Raw genomic sequence first — 27303 nt, 5'->3', positions numbered from 1 at the left:
CCCTGCCTGTCTCAGGCTCTCTGCAGCAGCTACACCCCTGCCTGGACACTCCTCCCCCAGTCGGCTCAATAGCTGGCTGCTGCATGTTATTTGGGCCCCTGCTCAAAGACCACTTCTCCAGGGAAGTCGCCTCCCAGCCCTCCCCAGGACATCACATCACCACCTGGTCCCTCCAAACCCATCAACATGCTGTACCCGTGTGGAAGTTCTGGGATCGGGGGACCATTCTACCTTACTCACTGCCATAGCCCAGGGCTTGGAACACTGCCTGGCATGGAGCAGGTGCTCAATAATTATTTGTTGAATAACCGAATGATGTTTGTTTGATAAGCAAACTCGAATGTGCCCAGAAAATATGAAAATGGCACAGAGCCGGGGAACTGCTGGATGGGGTGAGCCCAGAGCCCCTTCTGGTTCTATATGGCTGGTGCTGCTCCTGCAGTCAGTTCTTTCAAGTCATCATCAGCTTGCCCACCACCACCACCACCCAGCCCAATGCAATCCAAACTCTTAGAGAGACAGAAACTAAAACAGGTCAACTCACAACATGGCCAGGGGGGCCGGGTCTTCCCTGGGGTCCCATGGCACCAGGCTCACCCTGCAGGAGCCAGAAAGAGGAAGAAATGACACAGATACAGACTCAGACACACAGGCTGTTAGGCAGGAGAGGATGGAGCAGAGCAGATGGGACACACCAATGGCCAGAGGAACCACGCTGAGCCCTGGCCTCTAGGTCTAAGCCCTACGGGACCAGCCCTACCCGTGAGTATGGTTGGAGGGGGAAGCAGAGACCAGGCCTTTGTAGGTTAGCAGCCCATAGGGGCAGGAGCCAGTTATAAGCCTTAAGAGGGGAAGGTCAAGATGTGCAGAGTTGGGGAAAACCTCCCCCAGAAGGCCAAGCAGAGGAGGCGGCCACCTTGCCAGGGAGGAGGGAGGAAGGGGCAGCATTCAGGACTCAGCAGAACCCAGGGCTGTCTAAAGGCAGCATGCGTAGACCCTGGGCCCTTACCTCTGCTCCGGGCCGGCCACTGCTGCCCTGGGGGCCTGGCTTTCCACAGTCGCCCTGGAGGAGAGAGGGGCATCTGGGGCTCACCAGTTTGCCACTTGGCTCTGCCACCCCCAACTGATCCCACATCAGAGGGGTCCTGCCACATGCTGGTGGCCCCCTGATGCCCTAAGGCTGGCAGATGGCAAAGCCCTGACCCGGTCTGCCAGGCACCAGTGGCCTCAGAAGGCCTGGATGCTGGAATGGCATCTCAGTCAAGGGTCAGGTGGCCTGTCCACTCCAGCTAGGCTGACCCATCTGCTCGGGGTCGAGCCTTGAGAAGAGCCGAGAAAACCTGATGGGCGGAAGTCACCAGGTCCTTACCTTCTGTCCTGGGAGGCCAGGATGGCCGGGTTTTCCCTTGAAGCCCTGGAAGACAAAGCAGGAGCTGCCACGTCCCTCGGCTCAAGCAGAGGCCACTTCTCACTCTTCCCTCCCCGGGTCAAACAAGTTAAACCCACCCAAAGTCATTAACTCAGTCCCCAGGGGACATGGATGCGAGCTGCCCCGCCCACAAAGGCACCTACCCAGCTTTGGAACCTCTCAGTTCCCAGCCCCTCCCCGCAGCTCAGCTTACCGGGGGTCCCATGAGTCCGGGAGGGCCAGCAGGACCAGGGTCCCCCTAGGGAAAGAGACCAGGGGCACAGAGACAGGAGCTTTGTCCAGCTTGTGCCCACTCATTCACCACTGTCTCCGCCTTTCTTCAGCCCCTCCCCCAGCTCTCCCAGGATGGAGGGTCCGACTTGGCTGTGCACCCTGAGTGAATCCTGGCCCCTCTCTGAACCTGTTTTCCTTCTTTTGGGTACAGAAGGCAGTTGACCTTGATGTTCTGCCCTTTGCCATGGCCCCCTCCTTTTCAGATACCCCAGTAAAACCAGGCTCAAGGAGCCAGGGCTGCCCTGGTCCCTCCGTGTGTGCAGCCTGTTCTTTCTGATGCCCAGCCTAGTTTCTTAGTTGATTGAGCTTCTGGGTGTAAATTTACTGCCTTCACGGCCTGCCAGGACATCCAACCTGGTTAAGGCCAACCGGAAGAATGGAGAAACGAGGGGGCTCTGGGGCCTTCAGAGAAGTGGGGTGCAGTGAGATGCAGACTGAGGGAAGGTGGGGGCACCTCCTGAAAGCAGTGTGGGGGATGAGATTCAACTCCCTTCATCAGGGTTCCCTTGGCTTTGGCTCTTGGGGAAGGAAGGAGAAGGAAAGGGGTGCCCTCCTGGGCCCACGTCTCACCCTCAAGCCGGGTTTGCCATCCTTCCCATCCAGACCATCCAGACCGGCGGGGCCCTGGAAACGAGGAAAAGGCACTTCTGCATGTTGCGCTGGAGCCCTTGGAGGCGGGAGCCTGACCAGCCCTGCCACCCTCTCCATCCCATCCACCCCTCATCCCACTCCCGCCCCTAAACACACACACATACACACACACACATACACATCCACACCCCATCTGTCAGGCTATGACACACTCACCTGAATCCCGGGAGATCCTGGTGGTCCAGGGGGACCAGGCAGACCTGATGGGCCTCGAATCCCTTCACTGCCCTGGAAACGAGCCCCCCAACAAAGTCAGCAGGACCTTGTCCCTCTCCCTCCCCTGGACACACCAGCAGGAGAAGGGACCCTGGGCCACAGGGGCTGGTGGCTACTGGAAGTCAGGACAGCTGGCTTCAAATCCCAGTTCGGTTCTGGTCTAACTGGCTGTATCCCACATATCACTTGCCCAAGAAGATCTGTCTTCATCTACAGAGCATCCCCTTTCTGCACTGCTCCACGAGAAAGGGACAGAGCCTGCTCAGTCCAGCACCTTCCCCAGGGCTGACCGACTGGCCTGCCAGGTGCTCGGTAATGCAGGCTGGGCCTCTGGTCCCCCAGATGGAACAAGGGTGGCTCCTGTCCCCGAGGAGCTCACAGTCCAGTGAGGATCACAGACCCATGACAACGAAGGGCAGTGCAACAGTCCCTGTGCTCTATGAGTCAGGGGCCCTGGGCGTTCCGAGGGGAACTGGGTGTCCAGAAGAGGGCGCAGCTCACTCTGCTGGGGAGGGACAGGGTTGGGGGGTGGTCGGCGGTCAGGGAAAGTGTCACAGAGGAGTCCGCAGGCACTGGGCTCTGAAGGGTGGCTGGGATTTGGGCAGTTGGAGAAGGGGGAAAGGGTGTGCCACTGGGGACTTCAGAGAAGGATAAAGATTTGGAGGGGGTGACATGCCTGGTCTAGCCTGTATGATGGCAGGGGTGGGGAGGAGGCTGGAAGAGTTAGATTGGGGGAGGACACTGAACGCTATACTAGACTTTATCAAATGGACTGCTGCTGCTGCTGCTGCTAAGTCGCTTCAGTCGTGTCTGACTCTGTGCGACCCCATAGATGGCAGCCCACCAGGCTCCCCTCGTCCCTGGGATTCCCCAGGCAAGAACACTGGTGTGGGTTGCCATTTCCTTCTCCAATGCTTGAGAGTGAAAAGTGAAAATGAAGTCGCTCAGTCGTGTCTGACTCTTAGCAACCCCATGGACTGCAGCCTACCAGGCTCCTCCATCCATGGGATTTGCCAGGCAAGAGTACTGGAGTAGGGTGCCATTGCCTTCTCCGTCAAATGGACTAGTGGCTTTCAAACTACTTCTCAGAGCCTGGGGGCTCCTGGAGGACTCTGGAGGGGCTGGGGGCACAAAGTGGAGACCCAGGGGTGGGTCTACCCCTTGCTTAGCCAGAGAAGCTCCACTTGCATATTTGTTTGTTTATTAAGATTTTTTTTAATATGGACCATTTTTAAAGTCTTTATTGAATTTGTTACCATATTGCTTCTGCTCTATTTTTTTGTTTTTTTGGTTTTTTTTTTTGGGCCCAAGGCATGTGGGATCTTAGCTCTGCCACCAGGAATCGAACCCACACCTCTTGCATCAGAAGGCGAAGTCTTAACCATTGGACTGCCGGGCAAGTCTGCTTTATAGATTGAGCATTCACATGAGATTCTGTGTAAAAGCCTTGTGATGGTGGTTTAGTCGCTAAATCGTGTCCAACTCTTGTGACCCCCATGGACTGTAGCCTGCCAGGCTCCTCTGTCCATGAGATTCTTCAGGCAAAAATACTGGAGAAGGCTGCCGTTTCCTTCTCCGGGGGATCTTTCCCACCCAGGAATTGAATGCGGGCCTCCTGCATTGAAGGCAGATTCTTTATCAACTGAGCTATGAGGGAAAAGCCTTGGGAACTACAAAATAAAGCCCAAAAAACACCGCTACAGGCACTGGGGTGCCACTGACAGTTCAGAGCAGGGGAGAAGGTGGGAGAGAATGTGTGAATTAGAATGTTTATCAGAGAAGGGAGGGCGAGGCAGGCAGCTTAGTAGGGCAGGTGGCAGCATTTCCCCAGGGGCAAGAGGCTGGCTGCCCTGGAGCAGTCAGTGGCTGTGGGGCTCGCCAAGGGGAAGGGCTCCAGACAGAGACCCCATGGGAGGGGTCAGGGGGAGAGAGCTTCGGGTGGTACTGCAATGCCACCAGTTACCAGGAGGGGTCAGCACAACCCCAGGAAATGGCGGCCCCGCAGGGAGTCAAGCTGGAGAACCGCTGCCCAGAGGTTTGGGAGTAGGCAATGACTGGCCTAAGGAGAGCAGGCAGCCCTGGATACAGAGCCAGCACGGAAGACTCTGGCGGGGGCCGCCACCCAGGTAAAGGGAGATGGCACCCACCACTGCCTCAATCATGGCTGATCGGGGAGGCAGCAAGGGTGTGGGGGTTCTCCTGAGTGGGGTTGGGGGTGGGGGGGACAAATCTTAGCTCTTTTGCTATCTTGCTGTGCCCTGGAATGCCACCAGCATTCCAGGGCCTTCCAGCATTCTCTGGGCCTCATTTCTTCACCTGAACTTAGACCAAGGTGGCCCCTTCTAGGAGTCCTTTCCCGCTTTCAGAGGAAAGAGGCGAGGCTACAGACCTCCTGCCCCTCCCTCTGGGCCGTGATCCTCCCACTCCAAGTTCACAGGTGAGACTACGGGCCTCCTGACACCTCCTGACACTGCCCGCCTGTCACATCTGGAGAAGCCCAGAGGGCGGGCTGAGTCAGGGACGTCAGCCTCCAGACCAAAGCAGCGGTGGTTTAGAGGCTAAGTTGTGTCCGATTCTTGCAGCCCCATGGACTGCAGCCTGCCAGGCTCCTCTGTCCATGGGATTCTCCATGGCAAGAATACTGGAGTGGGTTGCCATTTCCTTCGCCAGAGGATCTTCCCAACCCAGGGATCGAACCCGGGTCTCCTGCATTGCAGGCAGGTTCTTTACCCGCTTAGCTACAAGCGAAGCCCTAAAGACCAAAACCAAAAGCAGAGCTAGTCCCAAAGCCAAACCCAGGGATGGCCAGTGTGGGCGCTCCCCGACTGCTGCTCCTTCCCGCCCTTGTCACCAGGTCACAGGCCATGCCTACCCTCTTTGGCCCTTGGGGACACTCTGAGCCTGGCTCCCCAGGAGGCCCATTCCCCTTTCCTGCTGTTGTCAGACCCAGAAGGCAAACGCCCAGAGCTCCTCTCGCTGCTAAACAGGGGGTTTCCAGTCTTGGATGTGCTTCTCTCAACTCCTTGCCCGGCCCTAGAGGAGCTGCAAGCTGGCCCAGGCCACCTTGTCACATTCTAGTGGGCCACCTCTCACCACACCCCTCTGCCTTTTCCCCAGCCTCCTCTCCTACTAGGGGAGGTGCAGAGCTTGGTGGCACAGAGGCCAGGAGGCATCCTGGACCCAGCCCTGGTGGCCCACTGGTTTGCCCGGCCCTGTTGCCCTACAGAAATTGCTGGGCCCGTTCTCGAGTCTCTTTGCCCATCCTTGCTATAACTGAGTCAGTCCTTGAATTTCTGAAGGCCTGATACTAGGTGTGTGTGGGGGGGGGGGGCAGTGGGGGTGGGAGGGGGCAGACAGGGGCTAGGAGCTGCGTGGCTCAGATCTGTGAGTGTGGCCAACTTGGAGGTCCTGCTCACCTTCTCCGCTTGGGGGCCGGGTGGGCCAGGTGCTCCAGCTTTGCCTGGGAATCCAGGGGGACCCTAAACCAACAAAGGAGCAGGCAAGGATGAACGTGGGGCTGGAAAAGAGCTCCACTTCCTTCTTCCTCTTGGGTGTCCTTCCCGTTGTGTTAACATGATGCGTTTTTTTTGACTTCCGGGCTGCTGGGCTGCTGGGGCCCACCCAGGAGGCCTTGCTCTCCGGGTCTCTGTTCCTGGAATCAGGCCTGACCACCCAGGCCGTTCCTCCTCCCGGGCCTTCCTCCCTCCCCTCCCCAGGCCCACCCTCATGCGGCCTGGCCTCAGGAGGCCTGCCCCTGACAGACTGGGAGCATCCCGACAGAGCTGGCTTTGTGTCTGCACTCACCGGGGGGCCTGGAAAGCCGGGTTGCCCTTGGAATCCCTAGGGGAAGAAAGCAAGGGGCAGTGTGCTGTGCCACCCTCTCTCCAGCCTGGCTGCCCAGGTGGAAAGAGTGACACAGTGAGGCTGCTTCGAGTCGTGGGGCCTTGTCCTCCACTCTGCCCCCAAAGGCCGGCAGGTGAGGCTCTGGGCAGGAGGTGAGGTTACAGCTCAAGGATGGTGGAGGCTGGGAGGCTACAGCTGGTCCCCACTCCCATACATAAGAGTGACCACCGGGGAGAGGCCCCCTTCCCTGCCTCCCCCCAGCCCTTGACAGTGGTCAGAACAACCAGCTAGGTCCCTGTCACCACTCACCTGGTCTCCTTTCTCACCCGAGCTTCCTTGGGGCCCTCGCTCTCCTCGGGGACCCTGTCACCACAGAGAACAATGCATCTGGAACCCCCAGATGCAACCCCCCATGCAACTGTCCTGTCCCCCAGACTCCAAGGCAGGATCAGGGATTCTCATGTCCACATCTCCCTGTCCCCTTCCTCACTCACCGCTGGGCCTGGGGGCCCTGGGAGGCCTTCAGATCCTGGTGGGCCCTGGTGGCACAAAGGAGCAGAATCAGTCCCTCTGGCTGGGGGAGGGGGATCAGGGCTTGGGGCAGGGGCTGGGCGCAGAGCAGAGGCAGGGATGTGGCGGAGGCACTTCCAGGCTGCAGGACTCCTCTCCCTGGTGTTTGGCCGCCCTTTCCCTTGCCTGAGCTACTGAACCAGCCTCTTAACTAGTTCTGCCACTTCTGAGTTCACTCTAAGTGCCAGCTCCTCTTCTTCAACACAGCTCTGATTATAACACCCTCTTGCTCCAACACCCTCCATGGCTCCCCTCCGCCAACCGAACGCTGAGTTTCAAGGCATCCTGTGATCTGATACCAACCACCCATTCCTGCTTCACTTCCCTCTCCTTTTCTTATCTTCTGCCTGGTTTGGTCCGACTGCTGTTCCCTGAATACCATACATTCACACCACTGACTGTCCCCTCTACCTAGAATGTCTGCCATCCCTTATCCTTTCCAGGTCTCTTGAAACCTTATCAAACCATCCATGGCACCAATCTGTTCCAGGGGTGCCCCCACCCGTGGCCTCTCCCTCTGGGATTCCCCAGCATGGACAACCAAATGTCCTTCCCCACCCTTGACCCTGAAGCTCCATTCAAGGCTCAGCTCCAATGCCACCCCCTTAGAGAGGCCTCCCTAACCCTCTGTCTACAGCATCCTGTTCATGGCTCCAGCTTGATTTTTTCCACCAGTCCCATCTCTCCTAATTTATGTGTATCTGTTTATTCATCTGTTATCTGCTTGTCCCACTGGAACTTAGCTCCCTGAGGGCCAGGGGCCCAACTGCCTGTTTTATCTGTCAAGGAATCTTCAGAACAGAGCCTGGCACCTAGAAGGCCCCTGGAGAAAGATGTGCTATTGAATAAAGGCACAACCGGGGTTTACAGCATCCTATCTGGCCTCACCAGCGGCTGTGGGTGGGCGGCATGAGTGATGGGGAAGGGAAGACAAAGGTTTGGGGAGGCTAGAAACAAACAGGGATGGGTTCAAGTCCAGCGTCCACCCTAATTCACTAACTAGCTGCAGGACCCGGCGTGAGCCCAGTCACGGGAGGCTCCCACTGATGACCTGAGCTCAGGGTGGGTCTGGCACACTGGCTGAGCCACCATTGGGTCTGGGTGGCCTGAGACAGGCTTGGAGGCAGCGGGGTCCAGAGTGTTGGGCTGGCTCTCCAGCCTGTGGGCGTGGGGTGGGAGGAGGTCCCCTCTTCCAGGCAGCCCCTCCAAGCCATCTCCACTAAACCCGGCGGATCCTCCTCACAGCTGCCGCCCCCGCAGCAACCAGCCGGCAGCACCGACTGCTTGAGACGCAGCTGGAGGATTCAGGGGGTTGGGAAGCTGGGGTCACGTCTCGCGTTCACGGGGCAGCTGGGAAGCTCTCCAGGCAGCGGCAGTGGAGGAGGAGGTGGGCGGGCAGGGACCAGCCATCTGAAGCCCTTCCTCCCGCCCCTGCGCGGGAGCAGCACTCAGGCACTCACCGATTCTCCCTTCTCTCCCGGGGAACCCGCGTAGCCTCGCTCCCCCTTGATGCCCTGACAGGCAGCAAAGAGAGAGGGAATTAGCCCCACGGCCTGCCTGGCGCGGCGCGATGAGAGGGGTGGAGACTGCAGCTGGCACCCAGACTGGCACTTGGGCGCAGATGGCGCCCAGGAAGAGGCTGGGAACCAGTGGGGTGGGGTGCTCTCTGAGCGGGAGCCCGGCTCCGGGTTTCCCACCACCATTCGGTGGAGAGGAGGAGGGTAGTCATGTCTACCGAACTCGGGCCTCCGCGGGGTCTCCCCAACTTTCCCTCCCCCTCCCCACCAGACAACCTTCAGTCCTCTCCCTGGGAGGCTCCGGCTGCTCTGAGCCTCTGGCCCCTGATGTGTAGCGACTGCTGTGGGCTCCCCCCAAAGCAGAGAGGTGGGCCAACTCCCACTCCCAAGGGGGTTTATATGGCCGGGGGAGGGGAGGGGAGGTTGGTCTCTGAATGGACAGCCTGGCAGAAAACACCCGCTGAAATGCTTATAAAGGAGGAAGCATACTGAGGCTGCTCAAGCCTGGTCCTGTTCTGACCACCACCCCTGGGCACCGGGACCCCCCACCCCCACCCCGCCTCCCCGGCCCCCCCCACCCTGTCCCCGACCTGGGCCTGCTTACTCACAGGCAGTCCTGGGGGGCCCATGGCGCCTGGGTAACCAGGTTGCCCTGGAGGACCCTGCAAAGAAAGGGAGACGTGATGGGCCAGCCCTTCAACGTTTCTGTCACCCTCCCTGGGTAAGAGGGTGGCCAAGGCCAGCTGGCCTGCAGCTGCCCCTCAGCAGGTGCCAGTCCACCCCGGGGACAGCCACCAGTCCGCCCCCCAGGACAGCCACCACCTCAGGCCGTGTCCCCTAGGCCAGCTTCCCTCAGTGGAGACCACCACCAGAGGCCTGGACCCTGGGGGACCGAGCCAAAGGAGGAGACCCCCCCAGGTGGGGGTTGATGAGGACCGGGGTTGGGGAGTGAAAGGAGCAGGCCAAACGCTGCAGGAAGAGGGAGCGAGGAAGCCCCCGGGGATGGGGGTGTCTGCCCCTAACAGGAGTGAGGGCACCTGGAGATCGGCTTCCTTGGATCCTGAGGGCTTGTGAAGATCCCAGTGCTGAGGGAATCAGGGCTGAGGGGCAAAGAGTTTCACCTCCCCGTCTTCCACTTGACAACCGCCCCAGGGGGCCCAACCCGTCTCCCCAGGGCTCTTCATGTATCACCACCCCCTGCCACCCCCTCTTACCGGCTCCCCCTTCTCTCCTGTCAGGCCCCTGAGGCCTCGCTCTCCTTGAAGACCCTTGGAGAGAAAAATCATGAGAAACTGCAGGGGAGGGCAGTCCCCACCCAGCCCCTGCCTCCTCCCCACAGCCCCGCAGCCCTGTGTTCCCATTCTAGGCAAAGGTGGAGGGGTGGTGGCTGCTGGTGGCCCCCAGAGTGTCCCCAGCAAAGTGACCAGAGGGGGTGGACCCAGAAGGGCAGCACCGTCAGAGGCACATCGAGGGCCCCCACGATGGGCCACCAGAGAGAGATACCGCCCAGGCGGGTGACTGTCACTGGTGGGTCCTACTGTGACCACTGTCTGGGGCGCACCTTCAGGAGAGTGACACATGTGCTCCCTCCGAGGGGCAACTGTCAGCAGAGGTGTCCCTAGAGTGCTCCCCACCAAGATGTATTACCCGATGCCCGACACTTACCTGTCCAAGCCCCCCGTCCCCAACCCCAGGCAAAAATCAACTTCCTTTAGGGATGCTGGGGAAGGACTCAGGAAGGCTCCCTCCAGAGCAGTCCCTGTCTCTTTGGGGATATCTGTTGCAAAGTAGAGTCCCCATCCCTCATCCTCAACCTGGACTTCATAGATGCAACACACACCGTTAAGGGGCTGTGTCTGCCCCTTCTCCCTCATGCCTTCCAGAGACGCGGTGCCCAAACCTTTCCACGACACAAGACAGATGGCTAGACGGACAGATGGCCCCTCCACCCAAGCAAGCAGAAACAGACAAGGTCCGGCCAGGATGAGGACGTGGGGACAGATGGAGCTGTGACAAGGAGGGGCCCTGCTCCCTGAGCTGCCATCACCAGCCCTGGGAGGAGAGGAGCCAACCCCGGGAACATGAAGTCCGACAAAACAGGAGGTTAGTTTCCATGACCCAGAAGGGAGCAACAGTGAGGATGAGAAGGACTTAAACGTACTTGTGATGATGACGAAGGCAGAACAATTAACGACACCAGGCAGAAGGAGGTGGCCAAGACACTGGGCAGGAGGGGCAGGGCCCTGTGACCCCCGGAAACCCTACTGCTGGCACCACATGCCCAGCCTCAGAGCAGACTTGGCCCGGAGCCAAAGAAGAAGAAGGGAAGAGGAGGAAGCTTCCCCTAGGATGATGGGAAAGGTTGCAAGCGTGGCCGCCTTGAAATCCCTGGGGCGCCTCTGGACCAGCCCCGCCAAGCAGCAGGGCAGTGAACCCGTGCCAGCCTGCAGTGTGAAGCCCTAAAGCTTTGGCATCTCTGCCGGGCTCTGTGCCAGGCGCCTGGCAGGGCCCCAAGAACTACTTTCAGCAAATCTTCAGTCAACACCAAAGGTGGGAGAAGCAGGAGGCAGAGTGAGAAGGGAGGGAATAAAGAGGCCCCTAGAGGCAACAGCTTAAAATAAGAAGGTAAAATAGCTCCGGAGGATTTAGGGGGGAGTGATGTGTGATTGTGGGAGAGAAAAAAGGGAAACGGAAGTGGGGGAGAAGACAGACGATGAGAGAAAGAGAGAGAGAGCAGGAGAAGAGGGAGAAGGGAAAAATGGAAAGAGAGTCAGAGACTGGGAGGCTGTCCAAGCTGCTGGGACCTCAGGGAACCTGTGTCGTTAGCTACCGAGCCTGCGGGGGTATGACGACGATGACACACGCACGCACACACACGGAGGAGGGAGGCCAGGGCATGGCAGGAAGGGAGACGAGCAAGAGCCACAGAGACCTGGCTGGCAGGGGAGGGGAGGTCGAGCAGCGCTAGGTTCTTACAGGCAATCCGGGGGAGCCAACAGCACCAGGAAAACCTGGGGGGCCCTGGTGGGAGAAACAGGCAGGTCACATCTCACAAGCACAGTAACCCTGGGTCACGGTCTGGGGCTGAGGGCTCACGGGGAAAGGAAGTCATGGGGTCTTATCAAGGCAGCTAGAAAAGAGACTCGTCCCAGGTCTTGGCCCAGAAGCCACCTGCTCCTCGCCTCGGCTCCAGGAAGAATGAATGGCTCTGCTGATGGTGGAGACGCACAACAGCCCCCGCAGTTAGACCGCTGGCCCACATCTTCCCGCGTCCAGGTGAACCCCAGTGCCAGAGTGGAAGCCCATGGTGCCTGTTACCTGACCTCCACAGGCCCCCGGCTCGGGACTCCCTGGTTCTAAGATGGCTCCCACCGGCCAATTTTTTTTTTTTTCCTCCAAAGGAAGCGTTTTCAGTTCTTCCAGGTTTTCCTAGTCACTTCTACGACCCTGCCATGTCAACGCCAGGGGAGATGCTCCTAGGCTGGCCTCTGCAGGCTTGTCCTAGAGACTGGCCCTACAGAGCCATGGAGGACGGCTCCATCTTAGCTTCTGGCCCCTGCCTGCAGGTTGCCACACGCTTTCCTGACAATCCAGACCGTGAGCCGTCGTGCAAAACACAGCAGGGATGGGGGGTGGGCGGAGAGGGAAACACGGATATGCCCCGAGGCCTCCTCTAAGCAGGACCACAGGCACAAGGGGGCGGAGCGGGCCAGCTCTGGGGGATTCGGAGGTGGGAGACCACAGTCCCCGCAGACGCTGTGACGAGGGAAAGGCAGAAGACGTTCCCCTTTCTGTCCTGCCCAGCTTCCTGGGACAAGGCAGCAGAATGGTGTCTGGGTTTTACGTCTCCTTTGAGAGCCTCTCAAGCAGCCCAGAAGACCACAGATACTCACAATAGGGCCTGGAGGACCCGGGGAGCCCCTCATACCAGGTGGACCCTGCGAAGGAAGCCACGGGAAATAAATGAACAGGCTCAGAGCTCGCAGCGCCCAGGGCGGGTCTCCACAGCCCTCCCTGCCAGCCTGCCACAGAGTCAAGAGGCAGCTGCTGTCAGCGCTGGTTGGTAAAGCTTTCATTCGGTCCGTTCAATCATCCAGCAAACATTTATCGAGCAACTGTTACGTACTGAGCACCAACCCAGGTGCTGAAGACACAACAGTAATTGGGACGTTAAAATCCCTGCCTTGTGGCCCTTACGTTCTGGGAAGAGGTGGACAGGAAAGAATCGAACAGGGGCTGGTGAGTGCTCAGCCGATGCCTGCAGTGTGTTCCCGAGGGAAGGAAACACAGGACGCCAGAGGGCGAGGCGCGCGGGGCAGGGAGCGGGCCTGGGGCTCGAGGGATGCGGGGTGTGTGGGGGGCTCCCTTCTAGAAGATGGTCAAGGAAGGTCTCTGGGAGATGGGGAGGGACAGGGAAGCCTGGCGTGCCGTGGTCCAGCAAAGAGTCGGACGTGACTTAGTGACTGAACAACAGGGAATATCTCACTGAGAAGGTGATCTTTGGGGAAAAAAAGGGGGGGGGTGGAGCTGAAGGGGTGAGGGAGTGGGCCCTGGAGAAGAAAGAGCTGCAGGCCGAGGGAAGAAGAGTGGCCGAGGGCCCAGCACTGCGAGGAGGCCCCGGGCGCCAGGCAGGCAGATGAAGCCAGCGCAGAGAGGGGTGTGGGGTGGCCTGACGCCTTACGGCCCCTGAAGGACTCCCAGGGGAAGACGAGGAGCCACCAGAAGGTCCAAGGAGACTGCTGGCAGGAATGAGACTGCCCTCAGGAACCGAGGGTCATTGAGGTGCAGACTCCAGCCACCTTGGGGCCCAGCCCAGGCTCTTACCTCTTCTCCTCTCTGGCCAGGCAGTCCCGGAGGTCCCGGCAGCCCGGGGCTCCCTGCACAGCCCGGGTCTCCCTCGTGGTTGTCCCCCTGGAGCGGGATGGACGGTGAGTGTGAGCAGCCCCGTGGGACACGGGGCAGGAGGCGAGGAGAAGATGGAGGCCCACTCACCCGGGCCTCCTCGGCTCTCGGGCGCTCCCGCTCCATGAAGCACTGCGGATGACAGCCGGAGGCCCAGTCAGCATCAGGGGGTCAGCCAGGGAGCTCGCCCCCCAACCAGGGCCACCCCGAGCCCCCCACCCCCCGCCCCCACCTCCTACCTGGGTGCAACTGTCGAGGCCTGGCACGCCGGGGATGCCCTGGTCTCCCTTCTCTCCGCTTTCCATGAGGGCCACCTCGTGAGCCATCTTGCCCTGGATACAGTCCCCGCAGATGCTCTGATGAGAAGGGGAGGGTGGTGGGGCCAGGGCCAGAGAAGGGCCAGGATGGGCTGGATGGGGGGCATGCCTGCTCCAAACCCAGTCCGGGGTGCCCTGCAGACTGGACCCCCACCCACACTCTTAGGACCTCCCCAGCCACCGTTCTCTTCCTCCCCAGCCACATCCCTGCAGCCGCTCAGCTGCCTCCTCTGGGGACCCAGTCCCAACACTGGCTTTGAGTTCCCTCCAGGAAGAAGCTCGGGTGGGGCCAAGCCAACGCCACTTTGCAGAGAGCTGTGTGGGAGGAGGCGGAGGGGCCTGCCGGTGGGGAGGGGTGACCATCTGTCCTGGCTGTTCTTGCAACCTGCGCCCACTGTGAGGACATGCCACCAGGATTCAGCCTGAAAAGGCCAGCTCCACACAGCAGCTCCTCTGCCCATGGGAGCCAAGGAAACAGCTGCCGGCCCTTTGCAGCCTTGGGGATGGGACAGCAGGTCCCGGCTGTCACAGGCTCCCCAGTGTGCGGGCCTGAAGTCTTCCTGTGACAAGAAAGGTCCTCCTCTTTCCTGGAGGCTTTAACCTCTCGGGGTCACAGACCTCTCTGAGAGTCTGATGGAGGCTATGAGTCCTCGCTCCCCTTCAAAATGAAACCTTCTAGTGAAAACTAGACTACAGTTTCAGAGGACTCGGGAGCCGGGCATCTATCCACAGCCTGGTGGGGTGGGGAGGCATCCATGGGCCTCTAGAGGAGCTGCCGCTCCATCGCCACTGTTCGCTGTGAAGCTCAATGATAATGGTTGTCATTGACTCAGCACTCGTGACACCAGCCGTGGTGACAGGCCTCTGCACATGATCGCATTCAACCCAGACAGTGCAATGAGGCGGGTCATCTTACAAGCACTCTGGAGATGAGAAAGCCAAGGCTGAAAGAGACAGCCTGACTTATCTAAAGTTAAGTGGGACCCTGGATTGGAGTTTGATCTGAGGGTGTAACGAGCGCTCTGTCCACAGACTCAGGCTTCCCCTGGGCTGTGGGAGCCTGTGGGAGTCAGCACCCCCTGGGGCGCCATCGGACCCCTTCTCCAGACCACACTCGGTTCCTGTCGGGGGCCCTCCATGGAGCACTTGATCTCGAAGCTGTCAGATGACATGTTACACAGAGACTGTTGAATGCTACCTGTGGAGTCATACCATCACTTGCCCAGGGGCAGACCTTGGGGAACCTCGGCTTGCCAGAGGCCTAGGGCGGAAGAGCTGGGGTTCATTGCCACAGCCTCACCATGATCCAACCTATAACTATCGCCAGGAGGTTAACCCAACCTCAAGCTACTTCTGACAATGACTGCTGTCCACAGCAGGGTGGGGCACCCCATGCTGTGTTCTGAGCAGAACCGCTGGACTCATGGGAGATCCAGAGCACTTACCAGCCAGGGCTAGAAGGGGGTGACCAGGACGGGGCGGGGCTCTGGAGGCCAGGGCCTGGGAGGGACCCCTAGGGATGCTGAGCTGGAGGAGGAAGAGTCCTGATCTGGTCTTTAGAGGTGATTGAGCAATGAAAGGCTGTGTCACCCGTGGTGCCCAGCGTGGGAGGTCAGACCAGACCATGGCCCTGGGGTGTGGACTTAATGCTGCTGACAGCCCTGGCCCAGGCCAGCTCTCCCACCAGGCCCCAGCTCCTGGTTCTTGCACCACTAGAATTGCCTCTCAAACCCCGCTCCTTCCTGGATTCTTTCTGAATTGACCAGGGGACAGCGGAGGCTTCTTCCAGGCCCTCACCCAGTCAACCATAGCGCATAACCCTCACAGGCCCCTCCCTGTCTGGCAGCCGGAAGAGTGCACCTTCCCCCTGCCCGCTCCACCTGTGTGACCTCACCAGCGGCAGCTGTGGGCAGGTCTCACAGGTGCAGTTGGCAAGAGCACCCATGGCCACATGGGTGCCTTTGCAGGATTCCTTCAAATGCTCGTTCAGCAAACACTGACTGGGGGGTCTGTTCTGAGCCAGCACTATGTTAGGCCCCCTTATACAGATGTGTGACATGCCTGGTCCCCACAAACAGCTCCATCTCCAGCTCTCTGTGAGCGGCGCCATGCAGCTGAGCGCTGACTATGACAATCCCCTTAGGGGAAGCCCTGCCAGTTCCTGTGCCCTTCCTCTGATGCTCTTACCTTCAGGAGGTGCTGTTCAATGGGCAAGGATCCCTGAAAGAGACAGACACGAGGGCTCAGAAGGGGTATGGGGACTTAGGGCACCAGGTGAAGCCTTGGGAAGCCACATGGCATCCAGGCTTCTCCCAGCCTGGGAAGAGGGAGGGAAGAGGGACCCCCACTGAGGCTAAGGGTGCTGGCGTGGCAAACTCAGCCCCGAGAAGAGTGGGGGAGGCGGCAGGCAATGAGATCTGGCCAGTACCTACCAGTTCTGCAGTTAGCCCGGGCTGTCCTGGCAAACCGTTGTGCCCGGGCACCCCCTGCAGCCAAGAAGAGACACGGGTGAGTGGACACCTCTCTCTAGCCTGCAGGTCCCTCTGATTCATTCTCACCATCACTGCCCCTTCCCTTCATCCTGCAGAGCTGAGAGCCTGGGCTGGCACAAAGCTGATGTCTCTTCTCAGCTCGAAAGTCTCCAGATGGTTTGTAGGGGTAGCTGAGGTAGGCCCAGAGTGGGGACCCTCCCACTAAGACAGTCCAAAAGAGTTCTTCCCCTACACGTTAGGGGCAGAGGGTCTTCTGTGTAGTAAATAACTATGGTTTCTTTCTGTGCTAAGTACTTTTCCTATATTTTCTCACTGTATTTTCTCATTTAGTCACCACAATTGTTTCAGTGTGTTGGGTGTTATCTCCAGCTTAAAAACAAGACGAAGAACTCGGAGAGGCAAGTAACTTGCTAAAGGTCACAGGACGAGCAAGGCACAGAGGCGAGATGCAGACTGAGGACCATTGACTTCAACCGCCCTCTTAACGACTATTTCAGCATCATTCCTCAAAAAGCATCTCCCAGAACGCTCATGCGCACACAGAGGGGAGGCCGGGAGTCAGGCCCATCCAGGTGCAGGTCCTAACTGACCACCTGCCCAACTTTTGGCAGGCTGCTTGGGAGGGGAAAAAAATCTCTGCCTCCGTTTCCTTTTCTGTAAAACAGGGATAGTTTACAGGGAGGCGTAAAGGAGATCAAGGCAGAGCCTGGCACCTGCAATGCTCACGTTCAGTGTTTGCCACCCAGACTCTGTTCCCCTTACAGACACATGATGCACATTTGCATGTTAAATACTCCACGGAAGCTGGGCGTGTGTTCGGTTTTAAATCCCCAGTGCCCTGGAGGAGGCATGCGTCAACTATGTGCTGCATGAATGCACCGCTGCTCCCCACCACGGGGTTTTCTTGGTCTACTCTGACAGCCGGCCTCCCTTCAAGGCGCAGCGCCCAGCAATAGAAGCTGGCACCCTCCCTGGCAGCCCACCTGATTTCAGGCCAGGCTCTACCAGGTCTGAGACGGACTTAGAGTCAGTCTCCCCCGGCCCCTCCTGCACCCCACGTGCCGTCACCCAGCCCTGCTCATTCCAAGCCTTCAGTGAGTTAAGAAGGTAAAGTGTTTAGAATAGTACCTGACGTGGGGAACACACCTTGACCATGTTCATTCTAATCATGCCCCTAAAGTATCATTCACCCCTGCTCCCTTCTTCGTTGCCCGTGTGTTCGTTCACACCCGAGGCTGTGAGTTTCTTGCCCTGCCTTCCCAGCACCACACCTCCCACTTGGCTCTACTGTAGACTGAAGAGCTACCTACACACCGTTCACTAGCTATAGAACCGCACATTTCTTAATGTCTGTAGGAATGGATGTCATTACTGGAGTCCGGATGCTGTGTATCTCTGAGTCTGTTCCTGTGCCTGAAGAGAGTTACTGCTGGGTTCTCTCTTCCTTGGAAGGACTGCGGGAGACCACAGGCACGGGGACCTGCCCCGGCCTAGCATGGGGCAGGTGCCCACTGGCAGCAGCCTCGGCTTGGTCTCCAGCACTGGTGCCAGACGGGGACTCTGGTGCCTGGGCCCAGACTTGGTGGCAGTCATTCTTTCTGCCTCGTTCCCCCAGCGTGTCTTGGCCAGGTTCACATGACATCAGCGTGTGCTTGTTAATGGGTCACTTTGAAATGACTCTCATGCTTCTCTTGGCAAACCGCAAGCCCCCTGCAGACTGATTCCTGTTTCCTGGCCATGCGGCAGGAAGCCTGGACACTTGGTAAAGGTGAGGCTGGCCTGTGGGGGACCCAAAGTTGGCTCTGATTCTGCGCTTTCAAAGAGACAGAGAACTGGAATCTTGACAGAGGCACCCATCAGCAAAGGGGGTTCCCAGAGCCAATTCTCAGGCCAGGGTGGAGGCTGGTGTATAATAAATCATCAGGGCAGAGGGAATAGTTTGTAAAAATCTTCCATGCGATTCTCCTTTGCTTTTTCAGGTGGGACTCACTTTTTCAAGAGCTGGGAGCCAGATGTACAGAAGCCACTGTCTGTGCCTCCTAGGGTCTCTGGGGTGTGTGGCCTGGCATGCAAGCCTGGGGGAGCCGCCGTGCAGGGCAGTGGAGGTCAGTCGAAAGTGCCCTGCTCGGGAAAGCCCCAGTCCAGCCCTGCCAATTCCTAGCCGATGACTTCAGACAAGATATTTCACCTTCCAGAGCCTCAGTGTGTTCAGCTGTGACTTGGGGATAACACTGCCCTCCTATTGGGGTTGATGTAGGCCCAGATGAATGCGAGAGAATGGATGTAAAATCGTAACAGTAGTTGACATAATGATGGCTAATGTCTTCTGTGTGTTTACTATACATCGGGCAAGGTTCTATACGGCCGTGAGGAGATACCCCTCATCCAAGGTAAGGAGCAGCGGCTGCACTTTGCTGGAGCAGCCGTGAAGATATACCCCACGTTCAAGGTAAGGAAACCCAAGTAAGACGGTAGGTGTTGCGAGAGGGCATCAGAGGGCAGACACACTGAAACTAGCCAATCTGATCACACAGACCACAGCCTTGTCTAACTCAATGAAACTAAGCCATGCTGTGTGGGGCTGCCCAAGACAGACAGGTCATGGTGGAGAGGTCTGACAGAATGTGGTCCACTGGAGAAGGGAATGGCAAACCACTTCAGTATTCTTGCCTTGAGAACCCCATGAACAGTATGAAAAGGCAAAATGATAGGATACTCAAAGAGGAATTCCCCAGGTCAGTAGGTGCCCAATATGCTACTGGAGATAAGTGGAGAAATAACTCCAGAAAGAATGAAGGGATGGAGCCAAAGCAAAAACAATACCCAGTTGTGGATGTGACTGGTGATAGAAGCAAGGTCCGATGCTGTAAAGAGCAATATTGCATAGGAACCTGGAATGTTAGGTCCATGAATCAAGGCAAATTGGAAGTGGTCAAACAGGAGATGGGAAGAGTGAACGTTGACATTCTAGGAATCAGCGAACTAAAATGGACTGGAATGGGCGAATTTAACTCAGATGACCATTATATCTACTACTGTGGGCAGGAATCCCTCAGAAGAAATGAAGTGGCCATCATGGTCAACACAAGAGTCCAAAATGCAGTACTTGGATGCAATCTCAAAAATAACAGAATGATCTCTGTTCATTTCCAAGACGAACCATTCAATATCACAGTAATCCAAGCCTATGCCCCAACTAGTAATGCTGAAGAAGCTGAAGTTGAACGGTTCTATGAAGACCTACAAGACCTTTTAGAACTAACACCCAAAAAAGATGTCCTTTTCATTATAGGGGACTGGAATACAAAAGTAGGAAGTCAAGAAACACCTGGAGTAACAGGCAAATTTGGCCTTGGAGTACAGAATGAAGCAGGGCAAAGACTAATAGAGTTTTGCCAAGAGAACACACTGGTCATAGCAAACACCCTCTTCCAACAACACAAGAGAAGACTCTACACATGGACATGACCAGATGGTCAACACCAAAATCAGATTGATTATATTCTTTGCAGCCAAAGATGGAGAAGCTCTATACAGTCAGCAAAAATAAGACTGGGAGCTGACTGTGGCTCAGATCGTGAACTCCTTCTTGCCAAATTCAGACTTAAATTGAAGAAAGTAGGGAAAACCACTAGACCATTCAGGTATGACCTAAATCAAATCCCTTATGATTATACAGTGGAAGTGAGAAATAGATTTAAGGGCCTAGATCTGATAGATAGAGTGCCTGATGAACTATGGAATGAGGTTTGTGACATTGTACAGGAGACAGGGATCAAGACCATCCCTGTGGAAAAGAAATGCAAAAAAGCAAAATGGCTGTCTGGGGAGGCCTTACAAATAGCTGTGAAAAGAAGAGAAGTGAAAAGCAAAGGAGAAAAGGAAAGATATAAGCATCTGAATGCAGAGTTCCAAAGAATAGCAAGAAGAAATAAGAAAGCCTTCCTCAGCGATCAGTGCAAAGGAATAGAGGAAAACAACAGAATGGGAAAGACTAGAGATCTCTTCAAGAAAATTAGAGATACCAAGGGAACATTTCATGCAAAGATGGGCTCGATAAAGGACAGAAATGGTATGGACCTAACAGAAGCAGAAGATATTAAGAAGAGGTGGCAAGAATACACAGAAAAACTGTACAAAAAAGATCTTCATGACCAAGATAATCATGATGGTGTGATCACTCACCTAGAGCCAGACATCCTGGAATGTGAAATCAAGTGGGCCTTAGAAAGCATCACTACGAACAAAGCTAGTGGAGGTGATGGAATCCGAGTTGAGCTATTTCAAATCCTGAAAGATGATGCTGTGAAAGTGCTGCACTCAATATGCCAGCAAATTTGGAAAACTCAGCCGTGGCCACAGGACTGGAAAAGGTCAGTTTTCATTTCAATCCCAAAGAAAGGCAATGCCAAAGAATGCTCAAACTACTGCACAATTGCACTCATCTCACACACTAGTAAAGTAATGCTCAAAATTCTCCAAGCCAGGCTTCAGCAATATGTGAACCGTGAACTTCCAGATGTTCAAGCTGGTTTTAGAAAAGGCAGAGGAACCAGAGATCAAGTTGCCAACATCCACCGGATCATCGAAAAAGCAAGAGAGTTCCAGAAAAACATCTATTTCTGCTTTATTGACTATGCCAAAGCCTTTGTGTGGATCACAATAAACTGTGGGGAATTCTGAAAGAGATGGAAATACCAGACCACCTGACCTGCCTCTTGAGAAACCTATATACAGGTCAGGAAGCAACAGTTAGGACTGGACATGGAACAACGGACAGGTTCCAAATAGGAAAAGGAGTACATCGAGGCTGTAAATTGTCACCCTGCTTATTTAACTTATATGCAGAGTACATCATGAGAAACATTGGGCTGGAAGAAGCACAAGCTGGAATCAAGATTGCCGGGAGAAATATCAAGTACCTCAGATATGCAGATGACAACACCCTTATGGCAGAAAGTGAAGAGGAACCAAAAAGCCTCTTGATAAAAGTTGAAAGAGAAGAGTGAAAAAGTTGGCTTAAAGCTCAACATTCAGAAAACGAAGATCATGGCATCTGGTCCCATCACTTCATGGGAAATAGATGGGGAAACAGTGGAAACAGTGTCAGACTTTATTTTTTTGGGCTCCAAAATCACTGCAGATGGTGACTGCAGCCATGAAATTAAAAGACGCTTACTCCTTGGAAGGAAAGTTATGACCAACCTAGATAGCATATTCAAAAGCAGAGACATTACTTTGCCAACAAAGGTCCGTCTAGTCAAGGCTGTGGTTTGTCCAGTGGTCATGTATGGATGTTGAAGAAAGCTGAGCGCTGAAGAATTGATGCATTTGAACTATGGTGTTGGAAAAGACTCTTGAGAGTCCCTTGGACTGCAAGGAGATCCAACCAGTCCATTCTAAAGGAAATTAGTCTTGGGTGTTCACTGGAGAACTGATGCTAAAGCTGAAACTCCAATACTTTGGCCACCTCATGCAAAGAGTTGACTCATTGGAAAAGACTCTGATGCTGGGAGGGATTGGGGGCAGGAGGAGAAGGGGACAACAGAGGATGAGATGGATGAAGGCATCACCGACTTGATGGACATGAGTTTGAGTGAACTCCGGGAGTTGGTGGTAGACAGGGAGGCCTGGTGTGCTGCCGTTAATGGGGTTGCAAAGAGTTGGACACGACTGAGCGACTGAACTGAACTTGTTTAACAATACTCACAAAAGCCCCATAAGGTAGGTTTGGTAATTATTTCCCCTTAACAGATGAAGCAACTGAAACACAGAGAGGGTAAGTAACATAGCCAGCATCACAAAGCTAACACATAGCAGGCCTGGGATTCAAAGTAAGGCTGCTTGGCTCTGGAACACACAGTCTAACCACGATGTCACATGGACCTCCCCATGCCGCCTGCTTCTCTCCCCGACTCCGTGGCCTCCTTCCTGCTCCCCAGACATGGGAGGCATGTCCCCACCCCCGGGCCTTTGTACCTACTGCTTTGTCTGTCAGGAATATTCTTTATTGCAGGCTCACTCCTCATTTCCTTTGAGTCTTTTTATTTTTTATTTTTCTCTTTTTTCCCTTTAGGTCTTGATTCAAACGTTCCCTTCTTTTCAACACTTTTCTCAAATATCTGCCCTGGGCTCCTCCCATTTCCTATCTTCACTCCCTGTTTTAGCTTTCTCATCAGGATGTATCCCTTTCTAACATACTATATTTTATTTCTTTCTGTGGCTTATCATCTGTCTCTCCTACTACAACACAAGCTCCCAGAGAGCAGAGGTCTCTTTCTGTCCACTGCTGTGTCGCTGGCACCTAAAGCAGTGCCTGGAAAGTGCTGCTGCTGCTACTGATGCTAAGTCGCTTCAGTCGTGTCCGACTCTGTGCGACCCCATAGACAGCAGCCCACCAGGCTCCCCTGTCCCTGGGATTCCCCAGGCAAGAACACTGGGGTGGGTTGCCATTTCCTTCTCCAATGCATGAAAGTGAAAAGTCAAAGTGAAGTCGCTCAGTCATGTCCGACTCCTAGCGACCCCATGGACTGCAGCCCACCAGGCTCCTTCATCCATGGGATTTTTCAGGCAAGAGTACTGGAGTGGGGTGCCATCGTCTTCTCCATGGAAAGTGCTAGATGCACAAAAATATTTGTTGCATGAATGAATGTTCAATGCTGCTCCAAAATGGTGAGCTCTGTACCAGTGTCAAGGAGTGTTAGCTGACCTAGATTCTGGGTTCCCGCCAGCTGACCAAGGCCCGAGCTTGGCACGGGTGTCAGTGAGATGCCTGGGCTACACTCAACAGGACATGCGTCAGAAAGGAGCCAGGAGTACACACAGCCTGCCCTCAGGGACCAGTGGGCCCTGGATACCAGTCTGGGAAGCAGGAGACAAGGAGTGAGAAATGACACATACAGGTGTTGGGGCCAGGGGGCGGCACACTTGGCATCAGGCACAGACCATGCGCCCTGTCGCCCTGCCCTCCCTCCGCTCTCCCTCTTTACCTGCAGCCCAGGCATTCCAGGGGGGCCTGGTGGTCCAGGAACACCCGGAGGACCCTGAGGGAGAGAAGAAATCATCAGACCCAGAAGAAAGTTCTGCCCCATTGCGGGGGCAGCGGTGTGAGGATGGGCAAGCCTCGGGGTGCTGGCGGACGAGAGGAGGCGCAGAGGAGACAAGCGACACACCTGCGGGCCCGGCTGCCAGGAGCTGCCCATCCAAAGTCCCGGAGCACCCTGGGTGGGAGTGGGGGTCGCAAAAGAAGGGGAGAGGTTATAGGCAACGTCCACACCAAGCGCAGGGCTGCGTGGGGAGGCAGCTGGCCAGGGCACGGGGGCCCGTGCATCATGGGCACGGGGCAGAAAGCCAGGCCTCTCCCCCAGGTTCGGGGGGAAGGCTCTTGGCACCACTTACCGGCATGCCAGAGAAGATGAGGTCCCCTCGGGAGGGGCAAGAACACTCCCCCGGCTCGCCCTGAAAAGAGAAGAGCCTTTGTCAGTGGCAGAGGGGCAAGGATGGAGTACCCTCTGGAAACTGACAGTGGGAAGGCAGGGTGGGCTCCAGAGATGGAGAGGGCAGGGTTTAAATCCAGGATCTGCCTCTTATGACTATGCCCTTGAGTAATCTGTTCAACCTCTTTGAACCTCAGTCTCCTCATCTGTACAATGGGGGTAATAATGCCCACTGCATAGACTGTCATGAGGATGGACTGGATGAATGTATACAGAGTTCCTGCCACATGCCAAGCACTCAGAAAACAAGAGCCCTTCCTATTACTGCCTTTCAGCTTCATCACCATCTGCGACTGCACAGGTTCTCAGCCTCATTCCCCTTGGCCCAGCCCGCCTTCCATGCTCTTCTCTCCTGGTCCCTCACATCCCTGTCCTCTCACTGGTTCTTCTGAACCCAGTTCCTTCCCCTGTCCTGTGACTCGGCACTCATCTGAAAATGCAGCTGCCTGCTGTAGGGAGACCTGGAGCTCTCTGGGCTCCAGAGCCAGCCCTGGGCTGGCAACCAGGTGAGGTGGGAAGTGTTTGGGGCCCCCTGCAACCTGGAACCAGGGAGCTGGTGGGTGGCAAGAAGACCAGGATGACTCCTCAGCACCCATCCTCCAATCCAGGGTCACAACCAAGTGCAGAGGATCCCCCGGGTGCAGGGTTCTAGGGGCTGCTAATTTCCCTGGAGGTACTGGTCACAGGTTTCTGGGACTTACCTTCTCTCCCTGTGATCCCTTCTCACCCTGCAGGGAAGAAACACAGGTGGGTGAGGAGATAGGGGTACAGAATCAAGGCCAGCGGTGGCTTCCTGCTGCCCTGAGACACAGCACTCACCGGCATCCCTCTGACTCCTGGAAGTCCAGCCTGTCCTTGCTGCCCATCAGGGCCCTGCAGGGAGAGAGCCCAGGGTCAGCGGGCAGGGCTGGACAGCAGCCAGCCAGCTGGCCTGCTTGGAGGGGAGGGTGACGGGACAAACGGAAGCAGTGCCGGACTCCCTGGAACCCACATCTCAGTGCCCATGTCCAGAGGAGGAGACTGAGGCCCACGAGACAAGGAGAGGAGGAAGGAGGAAGACTGGCATTTCTCGAGCGCTTTCTGGGTGTCAGACACTGGGCCAAGCGCCTGTTAGAGGGCGGTGGATGGAATCCCCCGCTCCCAGTCCTGCAGGATGGTATTGTTCCACTTCCAGGGGAGGAAGTGAAATTTGCTCAGTCGTGTCCGACTCTTTGCGACCCCATGGACTATACAGTCCATGGAATTCTCCAGGCCAGAATACTGGAGTGGGTCAGGTCAGATCAGATCAGATCAGTTGCTCAGTCGTGTCTGACTCTTTGCGACCCCATGAATCCCAGCACGCCAGGCCTCCCTGTCCATCACCAACTCCCGGAGTTCACCGAGACTCACGTCCATCGAGTCAGTGATGCCATCCAGCCATCTCATCCTCTGTTGTCCCCTTCTCCTCCTGCCCCCAATCCCTCCCAACCCATAGGTCAAACCCAGGTCTCCCACATTGCAGGTGAATTCTTTACCAGCTGAGCCACAGGGGAAGCCCACAGGGGAGGAAACTAAGGCTTAACGAGATTTTCTAATAGGCCCAACAGGACGGCTTCACCCGGTCTGTGCTCTATCCCAAGGTCCCTGCTCTATCCTCTCTCTCTTCGGTGCTTGAGACACAGTCTCTCCATCATAAAGGTCTCTCAGTTGACTTAAGGAGGAGATAGGGATTTTGGCTCTTATTAAAGGGAATTAAAGGCTCCGAGAGGCTGTCACGTGCTGAAGGTCACGCAGCTAGGGACTGTGGAGGCGCGCGGATGGGATTCAGCTTGACGGAAGCTGGTCTGGAGAGACCAGCCAGGGCACATGCTGACAGCTGCTCTCCTGCCGGACAGGCCACCTTCCCACATGGGACTCGGAGCTCCCTGAGGACCAGGGCCTCCTTCCCCTTCACATCTGCCTTTACTGGGGGCGGGGGGCGTGCTCCTTGGCTCAGGCGGGGACCATGACGACCCAGACTGACCGTGGGGACTTGGGCAAAGCCGTAGCCCCTTCCTGAGGAATCCATCAGTGATTCCCAAACTGGGTCTGGACTTTCTCTAGGGATCGATAAAGATAGAAAAGATATGGTTCACTGAGCTATTTTCAACATTACCAAAAGCCCAAGAAAAATTATACATTTGCCCACGACCTGGCACAGCACCGGCTGGCTGCAAGGTAGCCTTTCTTTGATTCAGGCTACAATTATATCGTCTTGAAAAATTCTAGTGGGTTCATGTGGAGCTGAAGCTAGCTATTATATAGGTCTTTGATGAATAAAAATGAGGAAATGTGCTTACTATTACCTAATCTGTGCAATTTGTTCAATAGACACATCTTTCAGAATATGGGAATCATTGGTGGGACAGTAATCAAGGGAGGTCCTTGAGGATAATGAGACTGAAAGTGTTGCTGGTCTAGATAGAGCTGTGCTGGCCAGCATGGTAGCCAACAGCCACATGTGGCTACTTAAATTGAAAATAATTAAAATGAAATTAAATGTAAAATTTCGTTCTTCAGTCATGCTAGCTATATTTTGAGTGCTCAAGAGCCACATGGGGCTGGTGGCTACATCTCAGGCGGGGCAGAGAGTTCTATTGGGCAGCACTGTTTTAGATCATCCCGAATGATTCCAAGTTTTGAAGTGGGGTGGGGGGGCTGAACATATGGGCTTTGAGTCAGACAGAACTGGGTTCAAGTCCTGGCTCTGTCTCCCCACTCTCAGGCCTTCATTTTCCTCATCTGTGAAATGGGAATAATCATAGCTGCTCCCTTACAGGGCTGTTGTGAAGATTAAGTTAATCTCTGTTTTAGCATGGGCCTCGGCGTGGTCACTGCTCAAAAACTGGTGGTGGTCAATACTGCCATTCTTCAGGGACTCCCCCCAAACAGTGTGGTTTTCTTACTCCCACGCTGGGCTGAGCTGAGGCCTCTCAGCTCCCATCCCCCACAGGCAAGGTCAGCCCCGTGCCCTCTTCCTGGCAGCAATGCCCTTAGTCCCAGCAACATCCCAGTGTGGAGTACAGAAGGGGCCCTTACCGGAGGCCCAGAGACACTGGCACCAGGAGGTCCCACAGGCCCAGCGGCTCCTTTCACTCCTGGAGATCCCTGTGGAAGAGAGGGTACCAAGGTTGCAGGGCCTGAGTTTGAAGCTCGTGACAATCCAGCAGGTGAGACCAGGCCTTGGGCAGCCGTCTGATGAGTATCCCTCGGTTCCCATGTCCCCTGTGCCCACGGCCAGGACATTCTGAAGCATTACTAGTCTAGAGCCCAAGGATGCAAAGGCTCACCTTGGCACCCTTCTCTCCAGCAGGGCCAGGTGGTCCCCGAGGGCCCGGAAGCCCCTGCAGATGGAAGCACATTAGTTATCTCTATCCTCGGGTGGCCCCTTCCCCTGCCAGGCTCCTCCAAGGCCCAAGGCAGACGTACCTGAATGCCAGGCAAACCCTGGGCTCCAGGCTCCCCCTGCAAGTCAGAAAAAGGCAGCCTGGGTCACAGCTGCCCAAGCCAACCTGCGCCACTGGCAGACTGGTCTGGGGTGGGGTATCTGCCAGCCCAAACTCAAGAGGGCTCCACAAG

The 27303-nt window shown here is 56.1% G+C and overlaps 1 protein-coding gene across 8 annotated transcripts in view; it reads right to left on the bottom strand.

The window, feature by feature from the left end:
- Positions 1-27303, bottom strand: part of COL16A1 (collagen type XVI alpha 1 chain) — a 56134-nt gene that overhangs the window by 7718 nt on the left and 21113 nt on the right. For 3 of the 8 annotated variants that reach the window (XM_070774590.1, XM_070774607.1, XM_070774601.1), the window contains exons 36-63: positions 27154-27189; positions 27015-27068; positions 26764-26832; positions 24526-24579; positions 24408-24434; positions 23609-23668; positions 23383-23430; positions 23200-23253; positions 16151-16204; positions 15906-15938; positions 13641-13757; positions 13492-13533; positions 13324-13410; positions 12393-12437; positions 11476-11520; positions 9714-9767; positions 9108-9161; positions 8443-8496; positions 6907-6951; positions 6722-6775; positions 6374-6409; positions 5986-6048; positions 2510-2581; positions 2273-2326; positions 1623-1667; positions 1370-1414; positions 1010-1063; positions 545-598 (exon numbers count right to left, since the gene is read on the bottom strand). In XM_070774590.1, coding sequence (XP_070630691.1) covers positions 545-598; positions 1010-1063; positions 1370-1414; positions 1623-1667; positions 2273-2326; positions 2510-2581; positions 5986-6048; positions 6374-6409; positions 6722-6775; positions 6907-6951; positions 8443-8496; positions 9108-9161; positions 9714-9767; positions 11476-11520; positions 12393-12437; positions 13324-13410; positions 13492-13533; positions 13641-13757; positions 15906-15938; positions 16151-16204; positions 23200-23253; positions 23383-23430; positions 23609-23668; positions 24408-24434; positions 24526-24579; positions 26764-26832; positions 27015-27068; positions 27154-27189 — 1509 coding nt within the window. The remainder of the gene's footprint in view (positions 1-544; positions 599-1009; positions 1064-1369; positions 1415-1622; positions 1668-2272; positions 2327-2509; positions 2582-5985; positions 6049-6373; positions 6410-6721; positions 6776-6906; positions 6952-8442; positions 8497-9107; positions 9162-9713; positions 9768-11475; positions 11521-12392; positions 12438-13323; positions 13411-13491; positions 13534-13640; positions 13758-15905; positions 15939-16150; positions 16205-23199; positions 23254-23382; positions 23431-23608; positions 23669-24407; positions 24435-24525; positions 24580-26763; positions 26833-27014; positions 27069-27153; positions 27190-27303) is intronic. The other 5 variants (XM_070774614.1, XM_070774629.1, XM_070774611.1 and 2 more) reach the window with 4 other exon arrangements.

The sequence above is a fragment of the Bos indicus genome, chromosome 2 (assembly GCF_029378745.1).
Source record: "Bos indicus isolate NIAB-ARS_2022 breed Sahiwal x Tharparkar chromosome 2, NIAB-ARS_B.indTharparkar_mat_pri_1.0, whole genome shotgun sequence".
Lineage (NCBI taxonomy): Eukaryota > Metazoa > Chordata > Mammalia > Artiodactyla > Bovidae > Bos > Bos indicus.
The sequence above is the reverse complement of the archived record's forward strand: the minus strand, read 5'-3'. Positions and strand labels throughout refer to the sequence as shown.